The sequence below is a fragment of the Hakea prostrata genome, unplaced genomic scaffold (genome assembly GCF_041222555.1).
Source record: "Hakea prostrata isolate BN-2017 unplaced genomic scaffold, UWA_Hpros_2 contig_92, whole genome shotgun sequence".
Classification (NCBI taxonomy): domain Eukaryota; kingdom Viridiplantae; phylum Streptophyta; class Magnoliopsida; order Proteales; family Proteaceae; genus Hakea; species Hakea prostrata.
This window is the reverse complement of record NW_028291211.1, coordinates 129,124-155,310: the sequence shown is the minus strand read 5'-3', so window position 1 is coordinate 155,310 and position 26,187 is coordinate 129,124. Positions and strand designations below refer to the sequence as shown.

Here is a 26,187-nt window from a genome sequence, read left to right as displayed (position 1 = left end):
TCTCCTTTCCAAACCATACTTAAGCATACACATGCATCAATTCATATCATCACATATATGGTAACTTCATATATGGAAAGAAATCAATAACTACAATCAATTTGTATATAACTGGTAAGTAAATCATACATGAGTCAATTCAATATGAATAAGTAATGCTACTGATATCAAGACAATACCACAGTAGTATAACATTATAAGAATCTAATTAAAGAAATAACTTAACAAGATTCAAATATAAAAAACTAAGATATGCAATTTATGTTGTTAAAGAAGTAACCATCCTTACCTTTTATAACTCGCAAAGGAATCCTAAGAAATCAAGTAAGATCTTGACAAACTTGAGAAGAAGGTCCTAAACAAGTGTATACAACATATTAGGAAAGATCCCTAACAGGAAAGATACCAAAACATCCAAAACAGACCAATTCTAGAGTTGCTGTACTCATTGGTCGAGTGGATTGGTCGACTGGTCCAGTCGACCAATCAGTCGACCAATGCAGACAGTAGCCTATAAAATCAGAGTTTTAAGATATAAAATCCGAATTTGGTGGTTCAAAAGGGTACTAATCAAGGGGTAAACTACATTAGTAGTATCCTAACATATAGGGGATCCCAAAACACTAATCAAATCAAGTCATCAAGATACAAATTAGGAAACAAAAAGTTACCATAATTAGATCAATCATGGATCTTGAAGAATTCAAGATAGAAATCAAAGACAAGAACAATAGGAGAATGGATCATTGATTCAGGTAAAGGTATCATGAGAAGCATACATAGATCTTCAAGAAAATAGACCTAAGAGCATAAATCTAAATAAGGAAACAAAACCTACCATATATGTAATTATCATGATTCATGAAGAAAACATGGTATGGTAGAAGAGAAACAACTAGAGATTGATAGATCATGGATCATGAAAAGAAAACACAGCAATTGACTACTAACATGATCAATATAGTAGATCCAAGGAGATCAGAATTCAAATCAAAAGATAAACAAAGACTAGATCATGATTTGATCATGATTCCTTCAAAAGCTTGCAATGATCATGGTTAAGATCATTGTTTTAGCCATTAATCCTTAGGAAGATCATGAGAGACAAGTCCAGAGATGTTTGCAACAAAGAATGCAGCATCTCCTCTACTGTCTCAACTCAAAAAGGAAAGAAAAACAGAGATGGAGGAGAAGAAGAGAGTGTAGACATACCTTTGATGCAAAAGGAAGAGTTTTGACGAAGATCCGTCAAGAAAAACACCAAGGATGCAAGGGAGATGACTTGCAGAGGTCTTTGGTTCATTCCAAAGAGTTTGGAGGCAGCAAATACGAAGTAGACTCGAGATTGGACTTAAATAGAGCAAGCAAGACCTAATTGCCAAAGACAGCACCCATTGGTCGAGTGGATTGGTCGACTGGTCCAGTCGACCAATCAACGACCAATGCAATTCCAAAATTCAAAACAGGAATTGAAGACCCGGATCAAATCCAATCCTAAAGGGGTTTTGCACACATATCAAGTGACTTACCTAATAGGTAGAAATGCCTTCAAACCATGATAGAGAGCACTCCAAGTCCATCAACTAATCCGAATCTTCATCAAGATTCAGTTTCCATAAATAGAACTTCATCATCAACTCTCATGGATTCAAAGCCAGACACCAAGTCCTCCACTGGGATGGCCCAAAGCTGACTTCTTACTTTACTTCGGGTCACTGGACCTACAAATAACAAGGTTTCCGGGTCAAGGTTAGGGCTGGGTTTTACAATGAGGACTCTAGTGTGAAGGATACCGGAAAGGATCGTCAGGGACGAGGAATAGACGTATCTGGATCTGACTTGATGTAACTGAGTAGGAGACTTGCATTTGGCTAGGCGTTGACCGTGACATGCGCCGGTACTTAGACCAATGGTGATGTGAGAGAGTGGTGACTTATACCCCTAGCCATGGAATGTCCCGAGGGATGCTGGACCCACTACCAAAAGGCGTTGTGTGATGAGACCTTCCTAAAGAAGTACGGTGCTATGACTTAAAGCATGTCTGCCAATAGAGACCAACATACATAGAGTTAGAATCATATTGCATCATGTGTTTCATATCATATAGCATATTACTTTGCTTTGAAATCCTGTTATATATGTTGATATGGATTAACTGCCTTACTGAGTTTCTTTGAAACTCATCCTTTTGTACAATGTTTGTTAGACTACTCTACAGGTACTGATGACTATGAAAGTCAATTCGAGGAAGCACAAACTGAAGAGGCGTACTACACGCAAGGTGCTGGCAACCATGAAGATTACCTTAAGGATTCCTCATGTGGTTTTGCTTGTTACCAGGATTAGCCCTGATGTGGAATGGGAACGTCTGAGCATAGTTGATGAAGTCTACGTTTATGAAGATGTTCTCTATAAAGTAGAATAGACTTTAGTTTAGTATGCTTCAGTTTTCTTTCCTATTTTAGATACAGTTGTAATCTTTCCTTTTCTTTTAGAACTACTATTCCGCTGGTTGTAGAGTGGGATTCCGCCTCACTTTACTTATTGATTTAGACACTCTGATTATCTTTCGTACTCTGATTATATATATGGTTTATTCTTTCCTTATTTGGATCTTTGGTTCATCTTTTGCACAATGATTATTATTATTCATGATTATGTTATTGTCTATATGGGAGGTTGATTACTCAATACTTGGTCTTCGGGGCTGTGGATTACACACTCAGGTATGCCATGTAGGGTACCGGTTGGGTGGATGTTGACACCTTGTGGTATGTTTTTTCCAATGTCTACACGAGTGAAGAAGAAACCCCGAGTTCGGAGATATTTTCCCTTCATTGTACAACTAAGGAATTGATGAGAGCATATTGTGACTCGTGGCAAGATCCAAGTGCCAGTGATGGGACTCGCTTAATTCGCCGTTGGGTTTACGAGTTAGATATAGATCCAAAGATGCAACGAGATAAACACTTGAAGAAGAAATCAAAACGTTGGAAGAATTAGACTATGTCTTTCTTATTCCTTCTAGTTTAACCTTTCTTTTGAGGATTAGTATTTAAAATAGTTTGTCTTCGCTTCCATTTATTGTTTTGAGATCCTTCTGAGATCCTTTGACAATTTATGATATTTTTATTTCTAATATTGGACTTTTGATTTCTTGCTCATGATTATGTTATTATGTAGAATGGTGTGGGATGTGACATGAAACTGGATTTTGTGGTTGTGGATCACTCCCTTGGGTATTCGAGTGGATGGATATCGGCTGGGTGGATGTAACATTTCTTTTGTAATTGCTTGTTTATTCTTTCTGTTGCATATATTAGGTGTAGTCTCTTAGTATATTGGCATCAGAGCCATGTTTAATCTTGTATTCCTTGTTTAATATGTACTTTTATGTCTCTGTTTCTTCTAATTGAAGCTAGCAACCATAGTTTCTTGTCTATTGTTGCTAATCTATATCTGAAATTCCTTGATTTGGTCATCATACAAAGAAACCCTAATTTAGGGCTTAACCCTAATTTCTGGTTTGACCTAATTAGGTTAAGGCTTTTGTTTCTAACCTTGTTTAAGGGGTTAAAATTAAAACCCACAATCTTTAACTTCAAATTGCCTCTGATAGATTCGAATTTGGTATTCTAGGCTTTCAGTTATTTGAAACCCTAATCTGTTGTGTGTTTGAACCTTTTAGACCTTCTATTTGTATCAATTTGGGGCTTTGTATCTAATATGTTGTATTTAAGAAATTGAAGCATGAAATAGACTTGTGATTAGAGATTGGTTATTTATTTCATTTTGTTCTTGTAATTCCTACATTCTACTACTATTAGATTAATTCTTTTTCTTGATTAATATTATATTTTGTTAAATGAATTTATTCTATGGTGTTAGTTGTTCAAACATACTATACTCTCTGTTTCTATTCTATTGTTTGAATCAGATCTAATTAAGCCTCTATTGGTACTTTAGTTGAGCTTCAGATTTGATTTGTATTCTATTGTGGTTCTAACTCCTAGCAATATTTTGATTTATTTTATTTTTCCCTAACATGGCTCCTACTCAATATAAGTTCAACAAGTTTGATGAGGTGACTTCATAGTTTGGAAAAGTAGAATGCAGGCCATCCTAGTCCAAAACCATTGCACAAAGCCCTCAAGGGGGTTAAGGGCCTTCCATCAACCATGACTTATGAAAACAAGATGTCGTGGACTTGTGCTACACCACATTGATCCTACACCTGCGCAATAGTGTCATGAGGAGGGTTAGAGACTTCAATACTACAATGGAGATTTGGCTTAAACTTGATCAACCTTATATGACTACCTCTATCCCTAGTATTACAATGTGAAATCCCTCATAACCCTAACCCGAAAATCCATATTGTGGGTCCGAAATCGAGAGTGCAGGAAGAAGGCAACTATGGGTCATCTGAATTGAACCCATTGGTTTGACTTAGAACCAATGGAAGTAGATGGAAATGATGCTAAGTTAGTAACTTTGTTGAATTTCGGAAGAATAACTAACTTGAATGTTGATGGACTTGGTAGATGGATCAAGAATACAGTAATGACACAAGTAGAAGGTCCCGCAAAACCAGCTAAAACCCTTCTATAACTTGGAAAAGGACCCTAGATGAAGTTAGGACTTTCGGAACACCAAAATGCAGTTTTTTACCAAAAGGTTCAGGTTGGCAGCTTGCCTTAGTCGCCCTAGGCGACGAGACCTATCTCGGGGCAAAAATGACACTTTTGGGAAATTAGGTTTTTGAAGTCCTATTTAATTATTTTTTGTTCTAAAATGTGTCATTATGTCCTAAGGCCGTCAAAGAACGTTAGAGACACTCTAGAGGACCCTCTCCAAGGTGAAGGAAGATTTGGGAGCATCAATGAAGTTTTTTGTCCGACAATTCTTCTTCTACAAGGTTAGCATCCACTCTCTTCTTTCTAGTTCTTCTTTCTCTATTGTTTCTACCTAATGTAGAGACTTTGAAGAAGGTTTAAATTTACCATAATGACCTATTCTTCTATTCTCTTAGTTCTAGAGTGAATCCTCATTCACTCTAGCTCTTCTATGAACTTCACAATATGATTTCAGTAAAGCCCCTTGGCGCTTTTCATGATTACTAGATGTCATACCTAGGATGTCTATAAATGTTTAGTGTTTGGTTAGAAATCCTGACCCTATTGGCATGGGTATTGAGGCCGAGTGACCCATGGCAGCAGTGGGGATTGTGGGCACTCAAGACCTGTAGCCAACCCATGAGAGGACATAATCACTTGGTGGGGGCCATTCATTGGTAGGTCACATTATAATAAGCCTAGGCTCATGGGTGCTCAAGACCGGTAGACAACCCATGAGAGGACATGAGAGCTTCACGTCTATTATATGTGGATGACCAATAGGGTTAAGAGTATGTAGTCCGAGTTGGTTGGTGCCATAGGATATGATGACTCTAGGGGGAAGGATACCGGAACCGATTATGAGAGGCATAAGGGGAAGTATCCAACCCTAAGTAGAGGATTTGCACTAGGCTAGGTATAACCCTGACAAACATCAGTACTCATACCAACTGGTGTGGTGAGAGAGCAGTGACTTAAACCCCAGCCATGGTGATAGTCTAAGAGGTGTGCCCATAACCCCTTGTCGAAACCCAAAAGAGGTAGCCAGTCTTTAAAGGATCAGAGGTACAAAGACCCCAGAGGAGGCTGGAGTTCTATCTTAATGTGTGTCCACCATTAGAGACTAACATATGTTAGAGTTAGTTGCATACTTGCATATTGTCTCATATCATATTGCATAATGCTTTGTTCTTGAATTGGATTGTAATTATTATTGTAGGTGAAATACTCATTGAGTTCTTTTAAGCTCACCCTTTGTGGACAATGTTTGTTTTAGATGACTTTGCAGGTGAAGAAGAGATCCCGAGCACCTGTTCGGGTCCTTTCCTTATATTATGCAACTAAGGAAACAATGGAAGTTGATAGTAGCTCATGGTGCGACTCAAATACTGGTATGGAGTTCTATCATGGATCAGATCAACAGTGATAGATGTCACCTTGCACGCTGGTGGGATTACAAGCTTGACATTAATCCCAAGTTACATGAATACAAACCTCGGAAAAGAAGGCGAAAATAGAAGAAGAAGAGCCATTAGAAGACATAGATTAGTTTGATAGTCTTCTTTACTTCTTTAAGTTGTAATTATTTAGTTTGACTATTCTTCCGGATTTTTCTTATTATAATTTACTTCCACATATTCTTTTACTCTAATTATTTTGGTATCACTTCCGTACTTTGATATTGTTTTGAGATCCATACTTTAATTATTCTTTTAGTTACATTAATATAGTGATTATTTCTTGTTTGTGATTTTACTATTATGCTATGTGGGAGGGTGATTGTTGAGACTTAATCTTTGGGGTTGTGGATCACACCTCTGGGTATTGCAGTTACGGTACCAGCTGGGGGGATGTGACAATTACATTATTGGAAGAATAACTATTTGATTTTAAAATAGATGCATCTAAATCCCTCAATGATAATTTAGAAGACTTTTATAAGCTTTCATGTGATCTTGTTGATTTATTTTAGGAGTTATCAAATAATACTCTTGTTGTATTACTTTTGAATTCTTTAGCTAATGCACATAGTGGTGTGAGGAATGCTATAAAGTATGGAAGGGAAACTATGATCCTAGATGATGTTATGGAGGCTTTGAAAATTAGGAATATTTTGAGTTAAAGTCTGAAAATAAAGGTAAACAAGTAGGTGAGGAGTTGTTTAGTAATTCTAAAAATAGGAATAACTTTGAGATTAAAAAGAAGTTTAACAATAATAATAATAAGAAATTTGTAGGAAAAATAATAAGAATAATAACAACAAAAATAATAATAAAAGGATTTGTATATTTATCAAAAGAAGGGGCACATTAGGAAGTTTTGTAAGAAGAGACTACAAAACAAACAAAATGAGAATGGGACTGAGAAGATGGAGGCCACATATGTGATTGATGTTACAAGTGATGAACTTGTAGTATCCCCCAGTAGTGACCTAGATCTTGGATTTGTTGCGCCTTTCACATGACCCCTAGGAGAGAATGGTTTGTCACTTTTACGCCTATTAAGGGTGGTAGAGTGTTAGTGAGGAATGATAATACATGTGAGGTTGTGGGGACAAGGTCTATAAGACTTAAGTTGGATGATGGGAAGGTTAGAGCCTTGAACAATTTAGGCATGTGCCTTAGAAGAAACTTGTTGTGCTTGAATCAGTTGGACTCTAAAGGTTACCATTTGATGCGTCCAAAATCTGCTCAGCCCTTAGATCTCCTGAGAATGACCTACAAAATAAAGCGTCAGATGTGGCCCGACCGCTGGGATCGGGAGTCCACCTCCGAAGGCTAAATCAGTTGATGAACTTAATCACAAACGGCTCTGCTAGAGCACATAGCTAAGAAATGAATAACAAGAATACAATTCAGATAGTAAGAATCTCAATGTTTTCGTCCATCCTCTACCTTGTAGGTAGGTGATGTCTTATATAGAGTGTACCTTCGAATCTCCTTCATTGGATATATTTGAGCCTTCTTCGGATAGTCGTTGGATCTTCACAAATAGATCCGTTGAATGATAGACTTCTACTAGTTTGGACTAGTAGCTTCTAGGATAACCCGATTGTTATTTGATGGTTATCCGTATGATAGCGATGAGTGACAGCCGCCGAATTCTGCTAGCCGTCATTAGGTTGATTAACCTACTTCAAAAGTATTGGATTAAGGCGGGCTTGTGACTGAGTTAGTTTTCTTCCTCAGCAAGCTACCTCCTGGACCCGGCTCGCTCGGAGCAGAGTCGATTCCCTTTGTCTCGACCGGAGTCGAGGGTCGAACCAAGAATGAACCAAGTTCGATCATAATTTCTCCACATCACCATTGCTCCTCAAAAGATGGCTATCTAAAGGGCAGCTGTAGTGTTATTTTGTCTACTAATTTGAGGAATGGGCTCTATTTTTTAAATCGAGTGTGGTTTTAGGGGCTGCTTCAATCTCTAATGAAATATCGAGTAAGGTGGAGTTTGGAACAAGAGGTTAGGCCATATTAGTAGTAAAAACCGAAGGCATCTATATAAAAGTGGTCAGATTAACCTTAAGAAATTAGTCCCTCAAATCTCTATGATGTGTACATCCACAAGACCAAGTATTCCCACACTCCACTTATAAAACCTCCCAAACCTTTGAATATATGTTTTCAGAACTTTGGGGAAGCTCAAATGTTCCTCCATCCCTCTCGAGTGCCAAATATTTTTGTCTATAATTGATGATTATTTTAGGAAAACTTGGTTATATTTTCTAAGAGACAAATATGGTGTTTTTGATAAGTTCCTAAAATGAAAGACCTTAATTGAGAACCACACTGGAAAAAATAATTAAGGAAAAATAATTAAGGAATTAAGGACTAATAATGGACATGAATTTTGCAATAATAATTTTTTATTTTTTGCAAAAAAATATGGTATTACTTGGCATAGGACTTGCACATATATCGATCCCAACAAAATGGAACAACTGAGAGGATGAATTGGACCGTAATGGATAGTAGGTGCATGTTAATTGAATCTAGTTTAGGGGGAAAAAGTTTGGGCTGAAGCTGCGAGCACAACTTGTTTTGTCATTAATAAATCTCCTAGTTTAGCCATTGACTCTGATACACTTGAATTTAGATGGTGTAAAACCAAGTGTGATTATAATACTTTGAGATGACATTTCGGGTGTGTGGCTTTTGTCCACTAAAGTTAGGGGAAGTTGGAGCCTAGAGAGAGAAAATATATTTTCCTAGGATATCCCTTAGATGTGAAGAGGTATAAGCTTTGTTGTGTAAAAGATAAGAAGGTGATCATAAGTAGGGATGTAAAGTTTAATGAGCTAGAATTTGTGAAACCTATATCCTCTAGTGGTGTTTTCAACTCCCAAGACTTAAATAGATGTTTTCTTGAGATGGAGTTTGAAGATAAACCTAACATTGACCTTGATACCTCTGATCCCATAGAGATAGATGATGATATAAGTCCTGTTGGTGACTCTTTAAGTATAAAAGAAGAAGTTAAGGAAGTGGGTCCCTTAGATAATTATATTTTGGCTAGAAAAGACTAGGAAGGAGATTAAGAGACCCTAAAGCCAATGTGAGTGGAAACTCAAGTTCAGAATATGATCCCATTTCATATGGCTTTACTGTTGCTATAGCTTGAGGGGAGTGAGTCTAGGACATATAAAGAGGCTCTAGAAAAACCTAGATTTAAGGCTAGTTTAGTAGCCAAGGGTTATTCTCAAACTAAGGAATTTGGCTAAAAGTATTTTTGGCATTGACATTCACTGAGATAGCCTAAGGGTGTTTTAACCTTATCACGAGTTAGTTGTGTTCATAAGTTAATTGAGAAGTTTGGAAACACAAATTGTAGAGCTGTTGGACTTGTTTGTAGGTTCATAAGCAAGCCTTGTGACATGCATTGGACTATTGTTTTGTGGCATATAGAATTGAAAAATTCTGTTGCATATAGAATTGTTTATGATAATGTTGTGCTAATAATATGAACATCATTATCATATACTTGTTTACAACTCACTGGTAATTTGATGAGTTAGAAGTCCACACTTTAACATGTGGTGGCACTTTCAATCACTGAAGCTAAGTACATTGCTCTTGTTGAAGCTGTCAAAAAATGTCTTTGGTTAAAAGGTATTCTTGGTGAGCTTGGATTTGGTGATTTACATTTTACTATTTATTGCAATTCATGAAGTGCATTGTGTCATTCTAAGAGTAGTGTTTATTATGAAGAACTAAGCATATCGATATGAAGTTGCATTCTATTAGGGACGTGATTGCCAATATGGATAAAATTGATACCTCTATCAATCTAACAAACATTATGACCAAGGTGTGGTACCAATTAGCAAAGTTCAAATATGCTTTGAACATGTTGAAGACATTTTCTATTCAATTCACTATTTATTTTGTTCTTTGATGAGTTTTAGTATTTACTCTCAGGTTATGCACATAAGTTTTGAGGGTACTGTGTCAATTCATTGTAATATATAAATACCCATTTCTAGGTTTAGCTGTTGGTGCTCTACTTCTACTTCTTCCTCTCTGTTCTTCTCAAATGCAATGGTTCTTGGTGGAGTTTTGGCTTCATCCTAAGCGTGGAAGGTTGCTTAAATGCTGGTGTTCTCTACGCTTGGTAAGATCACCACGATTGGGAGTGTAGGTAGTTTTCCATGCTCGGTTTACACACTATGTTCTTGTTTTATCTTGTTTGAGAGTTAAGAGAGGAAAGCTCTTAGAACTGTAACATTATTATTGATGATGATTAGTGCATACTTGAGTCACTGTACTCATTCTTGGATGTAGGTCGTTTGACTGAACCAATTGAAAAAAACTCTGATGTCTCTTGGGTTGATGCTTGTTTATTCTTAAGCTACCATTCAAATCCAACTCTTTGGCATGGACGTCCAATTTCTTCTCAACCAGCCTTATACTTCTCATTTTGTTAATTTTGTTCCTATCTACAGCCATCTCCCACTCTAGTTGGGCGTAGAATGAGTCAGTCTAACTAATTCTTACACAAAAGGTACAATGGTAAAGCCTTCTTCCTTACTACAACCATTTCATAAACATCTAAAGTTTCCAACCTCAGTTCATCCTCATTAATAAGAACAAGCCCTTTGATACAGAACATTTCTTATTCCAAATAGATAAATGCAAATCTGGAGCAACTGATACCATTCTTCAATGCAGCTTCATATTTCTTTACCAGAACTTCGATAGAGAACCAATCTAGATACTTATGCATTTAGGATGCTCTTATATGGCATATTGCTCTCTATGATTCTACCTCCGTTGAAAGTTAAGTACCTTAATGGCAAATGCAAACATAAATGCGAAAAAGACTGCAAAGGCAACAAGAATTCCTGCAATTGGACCCATAAAATTGGGATCATACCCATAGTGTTCTTCCACATAGGTCTTAATGCTCTGTCTGTTTCCTCCAGGAACTGCAATTTCTTGCTCCAGGTCTCCATATTGCGACACTATGAGCCCATAAACTGTCCATGTTAATGGGCAAATCCAAGTATACCAGATCCACCACTTTGGAGTTAACTGGAAAATAGTGCAAAAAAATCAGAAGAACAAGAAAGAGAAAAGAACAAAAGAATAATGGTTTAGCATTCCATATCTCTATAACTTGTCTAATGCAAATAAACTAAAGCTGAACAATCCTGAGTTAGTTGTACACTGACATAAGCAGAACTACAGATAAAGTAGACTTACTTTTCTAGGGAGGTAGAAGCCTGAGAAGAGATTAAAGAAACTCATGAAAGAAGCCGCCAATATTGCTCCAACTTGGTGGTTCGGACTGATGGCCACTGTCATCATTCCGTAGAAAGTGAAGTAGAGAAAGGTCAAGAAGCTTATGTAAAAGAACCAAAAGAACTTTGCTGCTTCCCATTCAAAGCCGATCATAGCATACACAATCAGCGCGTAATATGCATTTTGCACAAATACATATGGTATTTCAGTGACCACCTGCTTAAGTTAGGACATTTTGAAGGTTAGATTAGTTAACATGGCTTTAAGACTTATGGCTGGGCTTCATTGACTAATTGGTGAAATTAAAAGGCAGAATTGCATGCCTAAGAACCAACTTCTGGTTGTAGTTTGGTTTGACAAACATGGGTCTTCAGTTATGGAAGACAAAAAGAATTGCCAACTAATTCTTATTACTTCATAAAACTACTGTAATCACCTGTGCAATAGCATATGGTAAGGCAGAGTACATCCCAGCAGCTCTTTCCCGGTAGAAAACAGTTCTTTCAGTGGCAACAACTGGTTGTACTGTTGAGCAATTACTAAATCCACCAATAAGGACTGACGTGTACAGGGCTCCAATAATGACAATTATATCAGTTGCACTCTCCCTGAACAATAAGCAAAAAACAAGATTTTCGTTTAGTTATTCAGGATCAGGTCAGGTGTAAGGTTACCGTTTATCTGCTATGACTGATTGAGAAAATGTAGATGAAGTCCCCTAAGAAGATGGCACTGACCTTTTAGAGCCAACATTCCAGAAAATTGTCCCAATCAAAAGGGAAGAGGCAAGGCTGAAGATCAATCTGACAACGTTGTAATCTGGGCTTCTCCAATAAGTCCACCCCTGCTTCCAAAGGCAAGATTTGAACTGCTCCCATGTTGATTGACAATATTTAGTAGTAAAATAGATATCTTCTGCTCCAGGGGCTGGGGTGCTGAGCTCCTTAACTAATGCCTTGTTCTGCCTGACAATGAAAGCAAAGAGAAATTTACCAAAATAGGTTTGCACAATAATACTTATTATTATTTCTTTTCTTCCAGTTACCAGGGCAACGGTTTCCACTTACTGAAACAAAGGTGATGATTTGTAATATTCAGAAAAATCAATTCCAATTCGAACTTCATTTGAGGTACTGCTTGCTTCCAGCATCCATGCCGCAGGGTTGAAATTCTCTTTGATTCTTTGGACCCCAGGAATAGCCTGAAAAGATTAAATCAGTACTAGAGAGGATAGTAGCATGTTATAACTATCATTGCTACTCATCCATACTTTTTTGGGTGCAACTGCTCGGCCAAAATAACTAATAGTTAAAGGTGGAGACCTGACGACGAAGAGTACCTCAAAGTATTCAATAATATTTTGAGAATTTTGTCCTAAGGGTCCAGCGTAGATTAGTTGTCCTCCTCTTTTCATCAATAGTAGCTGGTTCATAACACCATATTAGTATATATTACTTGATCATGAATAGAAGTGTCTTTGTGTGTGCATGCATGCATGGAGGGAGAGTAGGAGGTAATTGACCTCATCAAAAGCTTCAAAGATATCAATGCTAGGCTGATGAATTGTGCAGACGATTGTTCTGCCAGTGTCAGCCGTGTTCCTTACAGTCCTCATGACAATAGCAGCTGCCCTTGCATCAAGTCCTGACGTTGGTTCATCCATAAAAATTATTGAAGGGTTAGCGACAAGCTCTACAGCAATTGTCAACCTCTTCCGCTGCTCAGTTGACAGACCAGTAACCCCTGGAAGTCCCACTAAAGCATCCTTGAGATTATCAAGTTCTACCAGATCCATCACTTCATTCACAAAATTCTGAAAGATTTCAGTGTAGCAGTATATTAGCACTTGGACATCTTTTTAAAAAACCTCAATGCTAGGGAGAGAGAAAAAAAAAAGTAAAGAAAGACCACCGTAATATTACCATCTTTCCCTCTTTGCTGATTTCTTTTGGAAGACGGAGAAAAGCAGAGTAAATCAGGGATTCCCTTACAGTGACTTGAGGGGAGTGGATATCATTCTGTTCACAGTAACCTGATATTCTTGCAAAGGTTTCTTGCTTCTTAGGGAAACCTGAGATTTTGATATCACCTTCAATGTATCCTCCTGTCTTTCTGCCCGCCAGAACATCCATCAATGTCGTTTTTCCAGCCCCACTAGCTCCCATCAATGTCGTGAGGACACCAGGCCTAAATGCCCCTGTTATCCCTGTAAGTAATTGGAGTCTATCTTCTCTCATCCCTTGATCTTTCATTGCCTATCAGAAATCATCTATTCAATTAACTTGTTGAATGGAAACTCAAATTTCTAGTGATTTGTGAGTTTATTCCATAATGTCAACATCAATAAGTGTCATCCATTCGGTAAAGTACAGAATAGTAAGATCTCTTGTGACGATTCAATTCAAGTTCCAAAGTTGAGGTTTAAGGAGAGAAACCAGAAGAAAAGGTCTAACCTGAGGCACATCAACATAATAATTCACATTATCAAAGGACATTGTGTGAGGTACAAATGGAAGAGCACTTCCCCTCCTGTTTGCTCCTTCAAGAACTGAATCAGCGTTTCTACCAAGTTCGTTAGCATTCATTTGACTATTCATTCCTTGGATTTCCATTTCTCCTAACAAATTCAAAGTCCATGTCAGGAAGACTCCAGTCATCATATTAGTGATTTGTATCAGAGGTCTACACTTTGTTGGAAGAACTAACCACAAAAATTGGTGCTAATGCTGCACTTCTTACTTGAGTTATTTCCATCTGCTGCAGATAAAGACTGAGGAGTTGCTTCTTGGTTTGACTTTGTTATGATTCTTGGTTCTTCTTCTCTCACCTCCATTTCATGGGCTGCCTCTTTGGATATAATTGCTTGTGGTCTTCCAATAGCTATTGTTAGTTATTACAAAAAGAAAGCAACATGAGAAGTAATGACTTCAGATTAATGCCTGAACTGAAGACGGATTAAGTGGGGAAATCAGTCAATAACTCATTGCAGATTACTCTTAAAATTCTAGCAGCCCCTATATGACAAAATTAACTAAAAAATGAAAAACTATATTCCCCAATTAGAATGAAACTGAACTTACGGTTTAAGTAAGTAATCGAAAGGGTGAAGAGAAAATTGAAGAGCAATGTGAACCCTAAAAGGGCAGCAATCCCAATCCAATACCATTTGTCCTCAGGGAAGACATCAATAGTCTCCATTACGGCGACACCCAACTTTCTAACATTGTCAGGTGCCTGTCATAGAATTCAAAATCCAATAAGAGAGAGAATTTAAACTTTCCCACTAAAGTGGAAAATGTAAAGACCTAGATGCAAAAAAGGAACTTCAATAAGACATGGTTTTGTTGGTTAGATCTTTTGCACTTTTCTATATCATATACTTGTAATAGCCAATCTCAGGGAGGAACAAGAACAAATAATGATATACATACAAATTTGTCCATCCACCTAGTAGCAAACATCTCATTCACCACAATAGCATTATAAATGTATGACATAGGTGAAACCCAGTAGCCCCATCTCCACCACTTCGGAATTTGACCTGTAACAAAGAAGCATTACTTTTATTAATCACAATAACAGTAATATATAAATGGAGTTTTTATTTCAGATCAGAATCGATAAAAGAACAACTGCCAGCACAATGCTGACCTCGAGGGAGTATGAAACCACCAAGCATGATCAAAATGAGAAGCATTAGTGATCCACCTGTGTTGGCAACGACCATATTCCTGCACACTCCACCAACAAACCTAAAGAGCCCCCCAGCCGCTTGTTGAGTGAAAAAAAACAACAATATCTGCTTGAAAAACCTTTCAAAAGAAGAAGAAGATTATAAAATCGTTCAGTTATGCAAGGAATTATACTTGTTTCTATATTAACAAGTGAAATAGAGTATGCAACAGAATTGAATCACCTGATAAACTCTGGGGCAAAACCTATTGGATAGTAGGTAATGATCGTCCAAATTGCAGATTCAAACAGGGAAATAGGGAGTCTAAGGAGAAAATCTGGAAGGGCGAAGACCCAAGCAGGATATAATAGGAGGTCTCTCTGCTTGTACAACACAGGAAGCCTTGAAATGGAGATGCTGAGCTCTGCGTAGCTATTAAACATGTTGACAAACAAACCATATATGAGGGCATTCACATAGGAAAAACCACCAGCTTCATTCGAGGTGTGCATATGGGTCCTCACGAACACCGACATTGCGACTAGAGCCATGATAATGATCTGAATAGTTTTGAAGATGTAGATGAAGGAGTTTCTCTTGAGAAGAATCCATTCCCTGTTGAAGGAGGCCTTGAGAAGCTCCATTTTAGGAACAGAGTGTCTGTTTGTCACAAGTGCTGCCTTGTGGTTTCTGCTCTTGTCGTACGGTAACTGGAGATCGTCCTCCAGCCGTAATCCAACATGGAACTCCTTGAACCGATTCACAAATTCACTCACCGATACGTACCGGTATGGCTTCTCCTTGTTGGCCCAATAATACTCTTGGTCCTTCTTTGATGTTACCTGCCACACATGCAACAAAAGAATCAAAATGGTAGGATTCATGGCTCAACGGAGTTTTTTCAGCACACATATTATGTCAGATCCAAATGAGGCCACCATGGCTCCCACCTCTCAATTATACCTCACATGATATGTATGATAAAAAAAAATCAGGGGAGCAAAGTGTTTCTCCAAAGGGGGAGGTGATATGAATGTTGAGTTACTCATTTTTACCTCTTGAAGAAAATCAGCAATTCCTTTTCTTTGAGGACACTGAAAACCACAACTCTCGAAGAAATCGAGGACATGCTCTCGTGGGCCTTGATACACGATTTGGCCCTCAGATAATAAGATGATATCATCAAATAGATCAAATGTCTCTGGATCAGGTTGGAGTAGGGATACAAGGATGGTGGCTTGGCTGAAGTGAACAATCTGCCGCAAGCATTTCGTTATCTGGTATGTTGTGGAGCTATCTAGACCCGTTGATATCTCATCCATAAATAGTGTCTTTATAGGCCCTACTATCATCTCTCCTGCATCAACAAACAAATTTTTCTAAAGCATTAACAAACTCTTTTGGTAAGTCATTTTGTCACACTCCTATCACTAAAAAGTAATTGCATCACATTTTTCTACATATTAGGAGGAGGTCCACCTTTAAGTTCTAACAAAAAAAAAAATCACAAATGAAACCCTCACTGATAGAAAAATATGACTAGACTCCTATGAACCTCCTCCTAATGTATGATAGAAAAATATGAAGAGATGATAGGCCTAATGAGTGGAGGACCTAGGCTCATTAACATCCTATGTTAATGATTGATGTAATATATGGACATTTAGTATTAATGTTTCCACACAATTTATTCAAAAAGAATACAACAAAATAAAGGAATTGTCCTTTAAGTGCCCTAAACAATTTTTTGTCTCCCCATAATTTATATGAAAAAGAAAATATCTATAATATCAAAACATAACACAATTACTAGCTCTCCATATTTTTTCCCAAAGAAATTCATTGAATAAGAGTTACAAAAATATTAAAGATAATTACTAAAGCCATAGTACTATAGCTTAATTAGTATCTTATCTCATGTTCCTTTTGAAATTATTATCTAATCTTAAATCTGGCCTAAAATTATTGATGCCTTTCTACCGTTAAACTTCGTTAGTTAACTAATAATGTGACATCTTTGTATTGTTAAAAAAAAAATCAAAATAATCCTAAGGTCTATAATTATTTATTCATTTCATCCTGATCAAACTCTTTGAAATTCAAAATGACAATAATATATAGTTAAAATTTTTATATTCTATATGATTTTTTAAAGGGATAATTACTATTGCCCCTTGTACTTTGGTTTTATTACTAATCAAACCTCTTTCTTTATGAAATTATTATTGCCCCCCTCACTTTTAATGGTGTTAGGTGATTGTTAACATCAAATATGTAATGTCTATTTTACCCTTCATTAAAATTAAGAAATTAAAAAATATGACATTACCTTCATTTTTAAAAACTATATTGAATATCAATTATATCCTTAAAATCTTATATTTTACAATAAATTTTTGCTTTGGTGGGACCACACTTTGTACAATGGTTAGCATATATTAGGAGATTTTCAATTTTCAACTTTGAATTACATTTGATATTTCCTAATAGTTTAGTTTCTATTTTAAGTTTTATTTAATCACATATTTCCTTTATTTTGCGAATTCTTTTTAGAGAGAAAAATCAAGTCTTTTCTTTATTCGGTAGTTTCATTTTAGAAAAGAAAAATTAACTGAACTTAATGGAAGGGGGCATTAGTAATTTTAGACAAAATTAAAGGTTGGATTAGCAATTTTAAAAAATAGAGGGAATAAAGTAGTAATAAAATCAGAGTACAAGGGGGCAATAGTAATTATCCCTTTTTTAAAATAAAAGTAATATTGTTTTTTGGTCTTTTAATTCTGACAAAAGGCAAAGTGGAGATTGTACATCCAATCTCAATAGCTTCTTAATACTGTTAGAAATGAGGGTGGCAATAAGTAATTTGTAAAAAATTGAATCTGATTAGTAATGAAGTTATAGTGCTAGAGGATAATTGTAATATCCCTAAATAATAAGTCAAAAGATATTTTCAATTTTTTCTTGAATAAAAAAAAAAAAAAAAAAACACATTTCTCACATGGCTTACATAGTCTAATTACTTTTTGCATACTTATTGTTTCCCATCACATGACATTTATGTTCCAATCTGCCCACTTTATTATATATATAAATTATCTTTCCAACTAATTTAGCATTTGTAGGGTTTATCTTCCAAATTAATTTCATAGGTTACAAAGTCTAATTAGTTTTAGTGTATTTATTACTTCCAGTACCTGACCATGGTGTTTTTTAAACCAAAAAACATGGCTGTTTTGTGTATTTGTTGTTTCAACTAATTATAATGTTTGAAGGTTTATCCATCAACTAATTTTCTTGTTATATTTTTCTTTGTTCTATTACCTAAATCTTCTACTCAGGTAATCTTTGTTTTTCAATGACTTGATTTCTTTGTAACATGGGGTGTGACATCGAATGACATTGCCGACACTAGTAGAACGGATAGTTGGAGAGATACTCCAAGCTAGCAGATTTGCCAAGGGAATAGTTGCAGCTTTACTGCCAATGCCAAGAAAATTCCTTCTAAAGGAAGAAGAGGGAAGAACACGAATTATGGTCACAGATAAGACTTATTAGAGAAGTGTAGATGAATTCTTTTCACTGCATTATACACAAAGATTATAAAGGTTTTTACAATTGTACAACTAACAATTATAACTCAATAGGATGTGTGTGTTTTCAAACATAAACTGGGATATTAGCGCTTTAAGACCTCTAATTTGGAGGTGGCAATGCAATTATTATTATTTTTTTCTTTTGTTAAATTATCAATAATGTTAGTGATAATTAAAATGCTTGAAAAGACCTTGTAGTCCAAAATGAAAATTCTCAAAAAAACCCATAAACAAAGCAATGAAATGTGAAGTATGAACCAATCAAAACTAGGCAAGGCAGGCCACCAATTGGTTGGCTTAGCAACCAACACCTCTAAGTGATGAGGTCAAAGGTTTTTTTGGTCAGGAAATAAAACTTTTATTAGAGGCAAAAGCAGGGAGAAACAGCTTTCCCTAATTATAGAGGGACTAACAATGGATTCTGTTTTGAAGTCCATTACACTTTAGAAAGTAGAAGCCTAGCTAGAAGAACCTAACGCGAGAAAATTTGCAAAGCGGTTTATCAAGCCTACTTATAAAATGCCTAAACAGAATTGAGGAAAATCCCTATGCTAGTTCAAGAATTGAGGAGGTATGGGTTCGATTTTCACTAATGGTATATATGATAGCCCTTACCCTGAATATATATAAAATCGCAAGTTCCAAAAAGCTAGGCAAGTGGATAAGAAAAACCAACTTACCAGTGGTCACTCGCTTTTTTTGTCCACCAGATATTCCTCTACGCATCTGATCTCCAACGGCTGTGCCTTGACATATGTCAAGCCCTAATATCTGTTCCAAGTACAACATATTAGGAGTGCTTTGGCTTAAGAGTTCTTTGATATATTATAGATAGGTAGACTTCAATGCCTTTCAATTTGGATCTTCTCATATCTTTCCATCAAAAATTTAGAAGATGTGTCCACCTCTAAATACATAAAAGATGAACTAGAGGTGGGATTCTCTTCTAAATATGTATTGAAGAGGTAGGAAAAAAGTATGGTCCTTTATCCTTATGCACAGGAGGTCTCAACTCAATGTCCCTTGTCACATGTTACCTTCTAAGATAAAGTTATAAAACAACAAAATAAATGCTAAAAATATATGAAAAGCATAAAGCTACTTACTAGAGGAACCATAAATATCCATCGACATATATATAGACATGTATATCAAACTTTTGTAGCTTATAAGATGTCAACCCTATTAATACATTTTTATATAAATAAAAAAATAAAAAAGCAAATTAATAAATACCAAAATGGGCTAATACCAAAATGGGCCAATGGCTGGATATATCGCTATCTCATCCATTAGACGTATTATTTTTATGTGAAATTTTTATGTGAAAGATCATATTTTTTTCAGAAGTTCTCTTTTATTGATAAAATCCTTTCCAAAACCTACAAGATCAGAAGGGATTCCTTTTTCGGGTGATCAAAAGCTTAGATCATCTTTCCATCAAGTGAGTATAAAATACAAGGGGCCCATAAAGGAATCTACAGTAGGCCCATCTCAAATATTTTTTAAATAATTATTCCCTGGCGAGCACCCTATATTTGTAGTAAAAAATCAAAGAGATAATGATCCGATCAAAAGACACCTGTTTAGTTACAAAAAGAAAAAGGTCTCATTTAATTTTATTATATAAAAAATTATTCGAACTTGAACTTCTTAAAAAGGAAAAATGAACCAAATTTCGTGAGGGTTGTCATCAAACATTAAAAAAAAATCATCTCTAAGAATTCTGCCCTCTCATTTATTTTCATCCAGTGTTGTTTGTCCTCCATTATTCAGATAGTGTCATGTATTCACAAAATAGACCTAACAAAATAGATTAGAAGTGTACTCCCTCTTAAATATATTGTTTTTTTTTTTTGTTGATACAAAGAAAAAAAAAAGATTACAATGTATTCATAGGTCTTTCAATCCAGATCTTATTACTTTGTCTGGGCAAGTTCTTGTGCCATCTCCAGCAAATAGATTGGCTTTATTTTGATGATCGATATCCCTTTTAGGGATGATCCTAGTAACAATTCAATAAATCTTGAACTAACTCCAATGGCCATGGCTTTTCCTCTTAAATATATTATGAAGGGATGTGAGGGAGCCTAATAAGATCCCACTCAATTAGTGATCTTTGTGCTTCACTCACACCCCTTTAACACACATTTAGAAAGATGATTCACCTTTGAGTAGTGACAAAATGCATTAGAGGTGGAATCACCTCTTAAATATATAATTAAAAAGTCTGAGTAAAACACAATTCTTTACCTACAAAAATTATTAGTGAAGCCCCCAACTCTACTTTTGCAGAAGCCTTCGGCATTAAGTCCATCCACGTTCCCCCCCCCCCCCCTTTCTCTTCTCATAAAAGAAAAATAGAAATATACAAATATGTGAGGGCAAAAATAATTCGCAGTTTCTCACTTACCTTGAGAATATAATCTGTGCTCACTTACCTTGAGAATATAATCTGTGATTAAACTGTTCTCAATTCCCTCCGTCGCAGTTGCCTGTGAAAACAATTGTAAACATTGAAAAATAAATTATAAATTTGTAAATTTGTAAAATTGATGAAAAAGAATGAAGAGAAGGAAATATAGTATACGTATTTACTTTCATGAAGAGGTCCACATCAGCCTCTGGATGTATGCCTGCATCCTTCTCTTTCCTTGCTAGCTCAGTCAGAAGATCTGTTATAGAATGATCAGTTCTAATCCATACAAGAATAAAGATTAATTTATAGAAAATTTTGGTTTTTATACCATATCTTGGTCCAACCCCTTGGCATCTTGCTGAGAAATCAAGTGTTTCTCTCACAGTTAATTCTCCTTGGTGAACATCATTCTGGCTGATGTAGGCAGAGGTCTTCTGTGGTACAAATTCATTAAGTTTGTGCCCGTTGTATGTGATTTCTCCTTTCACCTGAAAACCCGGATAAGAAAATTATCAGTAACTCAGTTCAGATGCTCTAGAATTAATGGTGTTTGGCTACCTTCAGGCTGGGGTCTAGCTGCCCGGCAAGTGCAAGCAATAGAGATGTCTTCCCTGAGGAAGGAGGTCCTAACAGAAGTGCCATTCTTGAAGGCTTTACAATGCCTGAAACATCCTTTAAAATTGTGAGTTTTGCTGTTTTGGCAAGCTTGATTCCTAGTACTCCAAGAGCTGTTTCTGCAATATTTCTAATAGCATTTGGAAGTGTAGGAAGAGCTCTATTGCCAATGTAGCAATCTGCTTCCAGTGTCAAGTGTGCAAATCTTACTTCAACTGTTGGAAGTTCGATCCCAACCCTGCAACCACAATCATGAAAAAGAGTTCATTAGTTCCTGTGGAAGCAGATGAATGGTGCTTTCATGTCTTTTTAGAGGAAACTATCACCTGTCAATTCGGTTCTTAAGCTTGCTTAAGAACTTTTCATTATCTTCTTCTGCGACTTTAAAGACTTTGTCAATGAAATCTTGGCGGTCATTCGTGTCAAGCTTCCTCACATCAACTTCCTTGTGGATCTGATCATTCCCCAGAATTGACTTCATGATGGTTGTTCTGAGGCGATCATAAGTTGGCAGTCTCTCCAGAGCAGCCCATCTGAGAGCTTCTTCGTCATCATCGACATGATCACTCTTCCTTGACCTCGTCAACACATCTTCCACCACTCGCAAACTGTTCTTGCTAACGCTCCTTATCATCATGCCCCAACTCAAGGTACCACTCGCTTCACTGGTAGAAGCCATTGCAGTTCCTGCTGTATTCTATCTTCTTCTTCTTTAACAAACTGAACCAAATAAAGAAAATTACAGATCAAGAGGAATGCAAACTGAAGTGGAGAAAGAAAATCCTGGGAGTTATTAACGAAAGCTGCAAGCTTTTATCATACTTTCTACAACAACCGTTCACTGTTTTTTAGCTAGAATTCAATAACTCTTTACGAAAGTCTTCCTTTTAGGGTTTCCGTAAAAGGAAAAGAAATTAATTTCGAAATGCATATGATAGATAAGCTCCATAAAATTTTGGTTAGTTCGCGTATTTTTTTTAAGAGTCCAAATATGTTATTTGGACCCCTTAATTATCTAACAGTTAAATTCCAATTAAAAATTAATTTAAGAAAAATTTAAAAAAACTAAACGTTAGAGTCTATTCCTAAAACTTCTCCACTAGTTGTTAGAGTCTATTCCTAAGTCTTCTCTACAATCTTCTCCCCTAAATCTTGGATTATCCTGTAAATTTTTGAAATTTTTTTTTCTCTCTTTCTTTGTATATATCATTTCATACTTTTATATAAAAGCATGTACTCCTGTTTTGTAGTAAATTTTTCACCTGAGTATTGTATCTTTTATTTTTGTTTAAATGTCATATTTTTCTATTAATTTTACTATCATTTTATTTTACTTTTCAAAAAACTTTTGGTACCTTTTACATTTTTCCTTTTATTTAAATAAGAAAAATCAAATCATCATATTATACTATCATACTATTATATAAAAGCATATACTCCTGTTTTGTGGCAAATCTTTCGAATTCTTGGTACCCTTTACATTTTTCTTTTTATTTAAATGAGCAAAATCAAATCAAAAAAGAAAATTTTCTTTGAAAGGAGAATAAAAGATACACTTTTTTTTTAAACAACCATTACTTTAAACCACTAATAAAAGCATCTAATCAAATAAGAAAGATTTTTCTCTGAGAGGAAAATAAAAAATATTTATTTTTATCTTTAAATCTTTTTCAATGTCAAACAATTTTCCTTGTAAACAACGACTAGAATCCTTCTTTTCTCTTTTATTTTTATTTTATAAATGTATAAATCAAAGTCTATCTCAAACTAAGAAATAATTTTTTCCATAAGGAGTAAAAGATAATATTTCTTTTTTAGATTTTTTTTTTTCAATCCCCAAAATCTCAAACCACCTTTCCTATAAACCACATTTTCTTGTTGTTGACCAAAAAAATAAAACCACCTCTTTTTAAATCTCAAACAATCTTCCCTATAATCCCCATCTCAGTCTTACTTTTTTTCTTTTCTTTATTATTATTATTATTTTTTTCATCTTAAATAGCTTTCCTTATTAACTGCAATTTGGATTTTTTTTTAAAATAATTATTTACTCTTTGCCGCTTCGTTGAGATGGAAACCCTAAACGACTCAAAGCCACTCGGAGTACACCTTTGTAGATGATGTGTCACAGTTATGATGATGTTGTTCCCGACTAAGCCCCCTTCCAACCGTAGACACCTTTGTAGATGATGTGTCACAGTTATGATGATGTTGTTCCCGACTAAGCCCCCTTCCAACCGTAGACGATGAGTCCTGCAAAAGGGTTAGACGCAGGCCGGCTAGAGAACCGGGCAATCGCCTCCGATGGCTAAGTCAGACGGTGAACAAAATAAGGTCCCGTGCAAGAATTATACAAGACTATCCTCAGAATGTATTGGATGCTCACCGGAGGGGTATGCTCTTGTTCTTATATTGTAAGTGTTACCTTTTATGTATTTGGTAAGTCTACCCGGCGGAGGCTGTTGTTTCTCCTGAGATCAAGCCTTCCTGTTGTTGCTCCCGCCTGATCAGTAACGGAGTTGACCTTCCTCATCAAGAATAGTTTCCATATTAGTCAAGCTCGGTTATAGTCCGGACTGAGTGTATGTGGAGACCCGACCGGATAGACCCGGTCAGGTATGAATCTTCCATATCAGTAGAGAAGATTGGTCACCTACTCAAGCACTTTTGAAGAGAAGATTGGTCACCTACCCGGCCAATGGAAGGATAGTGCAGTGGTTGAGAACTCACCTCTCAGTGGAGAGATTGTGGGTTCAATCCTTACCGGCGGCATATGTAATTACCCCAACCCCAATTTCCCTATATATAAAAAACGCCTTTGTTACAAAAAAAAAAGAGAAGATAGGTTAGCTACGCTGGTTTGATTTTGATCACTGTAAGAGCAACAACACCAGTGTTGTTCTCTTTCTTCTGGTTCTGCTAGGTCGTTCTAATTCTTTTTTATTTTTTCTCTTCTTCTTTTATGCTAAATAGAGCTCCATCAGATCATTATAACATCGGCCGCTTTTGTTTTGGTCACGCTAAGTTCTTATTCTGATTCATTTTTTGTTTTGTGTTAAAATTGGGGTCTGGTTTTGATTTGCATCAATACAACAACAACCCCAACACCTCTTTCTAGTTCTCACCCGTTTCTCCATTTTATTTTCATTCTCTTTTACATGCAATTTTTTAAAACTTTTTATAATAATATCATATTATTTTCATCTTACACCATATTTTGCTTTTGAAACCCTCAAGTTTGATAATTTTTCCTACCTCATTACTTGTATTGTGGGAAATCATTTATCCATAGTTCTATAGGGAGATAGAGGTTGAAACAAATGCCTTTGAATATTGTGCATGACTCAAATGGATTGTCTAGATCATATTGATCTAGCCCGCTGAGGTTGCCATCTTTTCCTTCTCTTCTTTGTGTGACCTAGAATGGATCCTTCTTATTATGTTAATTCTTATATTTAAAGATAATATGATTGATCGAGTATTAAATAGATAATACTGTAATGTTCATTTTTATTTTTTTTCTTCTTTCATTTTACTAGGGATGGTGAGTTAAGGGTCCATGGTGAACTTCAGAGTTTGAACTGATTTAAAATATTATCCGAATCATAGTTTATATCCTATATTAACTAATATCCTAAATAGTACATGCATAAAACAATACATGACTAAGTTAGCTATCTAATTCATTTATATATGAAATTATTAAATTTGAATTAAAATGCATGTAGGTGCTTTTATATGGTGGGCAAGTTGTGTCCGAGAAAAATGAACTCAAGTTTATGAGCAGCAAGTTAATCCCATTTTGATAAAAACGCATCTGCAGCATTATCATTTGGTTAAATGTGTTTCTTAGGGAGGTTGGGTGGTTATCTACTATTTTTTTGGGAACTTTAAGGTGATTTTTCTTAACTACTTATTGATAATTATTAGTTCTTATATTTCTTTGTTATTGTAACAATATGTTGGTGTTATCTTTTCTCAAAATATTTTACTGCTTTTTCATCATGAATACTAATTACTTGGTGCAATATAGGTTTTGGATGAGTCTCTAGGACAATATGATATGATACTTTCATTTTTCTTTTTTAATTTAATTTTTAACTCTTAACTCATTAGTCTTTATGTTTTTATTTTCTTTGATCCATTAGCTTTTAGTGCCAGCAAAGCCAGGAGAGTAAATAGAAGCCTCATTGTTTGCAATAGAATCCACATTATTATAATTGACTCAGTTGTTTCAGGTTGCGAAGTTTCGTCTTTTATTTTTTGCTCTACTAAGTTATATATTGTATTGTATTACTTTGTGTTATACTAAGCTATATTTTGTTCTCTATTACATTTAAATTCTTCAACATCTTTTGATTTATTTATTTTCATCTTTTTCTATATTGCACAACACAAGTGCCTACCATAAACTATCAACGTTTTCTTCCCCTGTTGAGGAGGGCATAGATTGCAGATTTTGTATCTTCTATATTTGGGGATAACATTTCATGTCTAGCACATCGAGGAAGGAGTCTGTTGCTAGAAAATAGCT

General features: G+C 35.7%; 1 protein-coding gene across 1 annotated transcript in view; it reads right to left on the bottom strand.

Annotated features, from left to right (window-relative positions):
- Nucleotides 1-10,873: 10,873 nt before the first annotated feature.
- Nucleotides 10,874-26,187, bottom strand: part of LOC148998929 (ABC transporter G family member 29-like) — a 39,299-nt gene continuing 23,985 nt past the window's right edge. The window contains exons 4-25 of the mRNA XM_089141598.1: nt 24,307-24,340; nt 21,980-22,279; nt 21,597-21,891; nt 21,367-21,526; nt 21,218-21,294; nt 21,061-21,114; nt 19,300-19,390; nt 16,082-16,383; nt 15,270-15,868; nt 15,005-15,165; nt 14,785-14,894; nt 14,434-14,587; nt 14,060-14,233; nt 13,807-13,970; nt 13,276-13,608; nt 12,876-13,166; nt 12,693-12,776; nt 12,421-12,554; nt 12,091-12,318; nt 11,790-11,961; nt 11,315-11,569; nt 10,874-11,143 (exon numbers count right to left, since the gene is read on the bottom strand). Of these exons, the coding sequence (XP_088997724.1) occupies nt 10,874-11,143; nt 11,315-11,569; nt 11,790-11,961; nt 12,091-12,318; nt 12,421-12,554; nt 12,693-12,776; nt 12,876-13,166; nt 13,276-13,608; nt 13,807-13,970; nt 14,060-14,233; nt 14,434-14,587; nt 14,785-14,894; nt 15,005-15,165; nt 15,270-15,868; nt 16,082-16,383; nt 19,300-19,390; nt 21,061-21,114; nt 21,218-21,294; nt 21,367-21,526; nt 21,597-21,891; nt 21,980-22,279; nt 24,307-24,340 (4,442 nt within the window). The remainder of the gene's footprint in view (nt 11,144-11,314; nt 11,570-11,789; nt 11,962-12,090; nt 12,319-12,420; nt 12,555-12,692; nt 12,777-12,875; nt 13,167-13,275; nt 13,609-13,806; nt 13,971-14,059; nt 14,234-14,433; nt 14,588-14,784; nt 14,895-15,004; nt 15,166-15,269; nt 15,869-16,081; nt 16,384-19,299; nt 19,391-21,060; nt 21,115-21,217; nt 21,295-21,366; nt 21,527-21,596; nt 21,892-21,979; nt 22,280-24,306; nt 24,341-26,187) is intronic.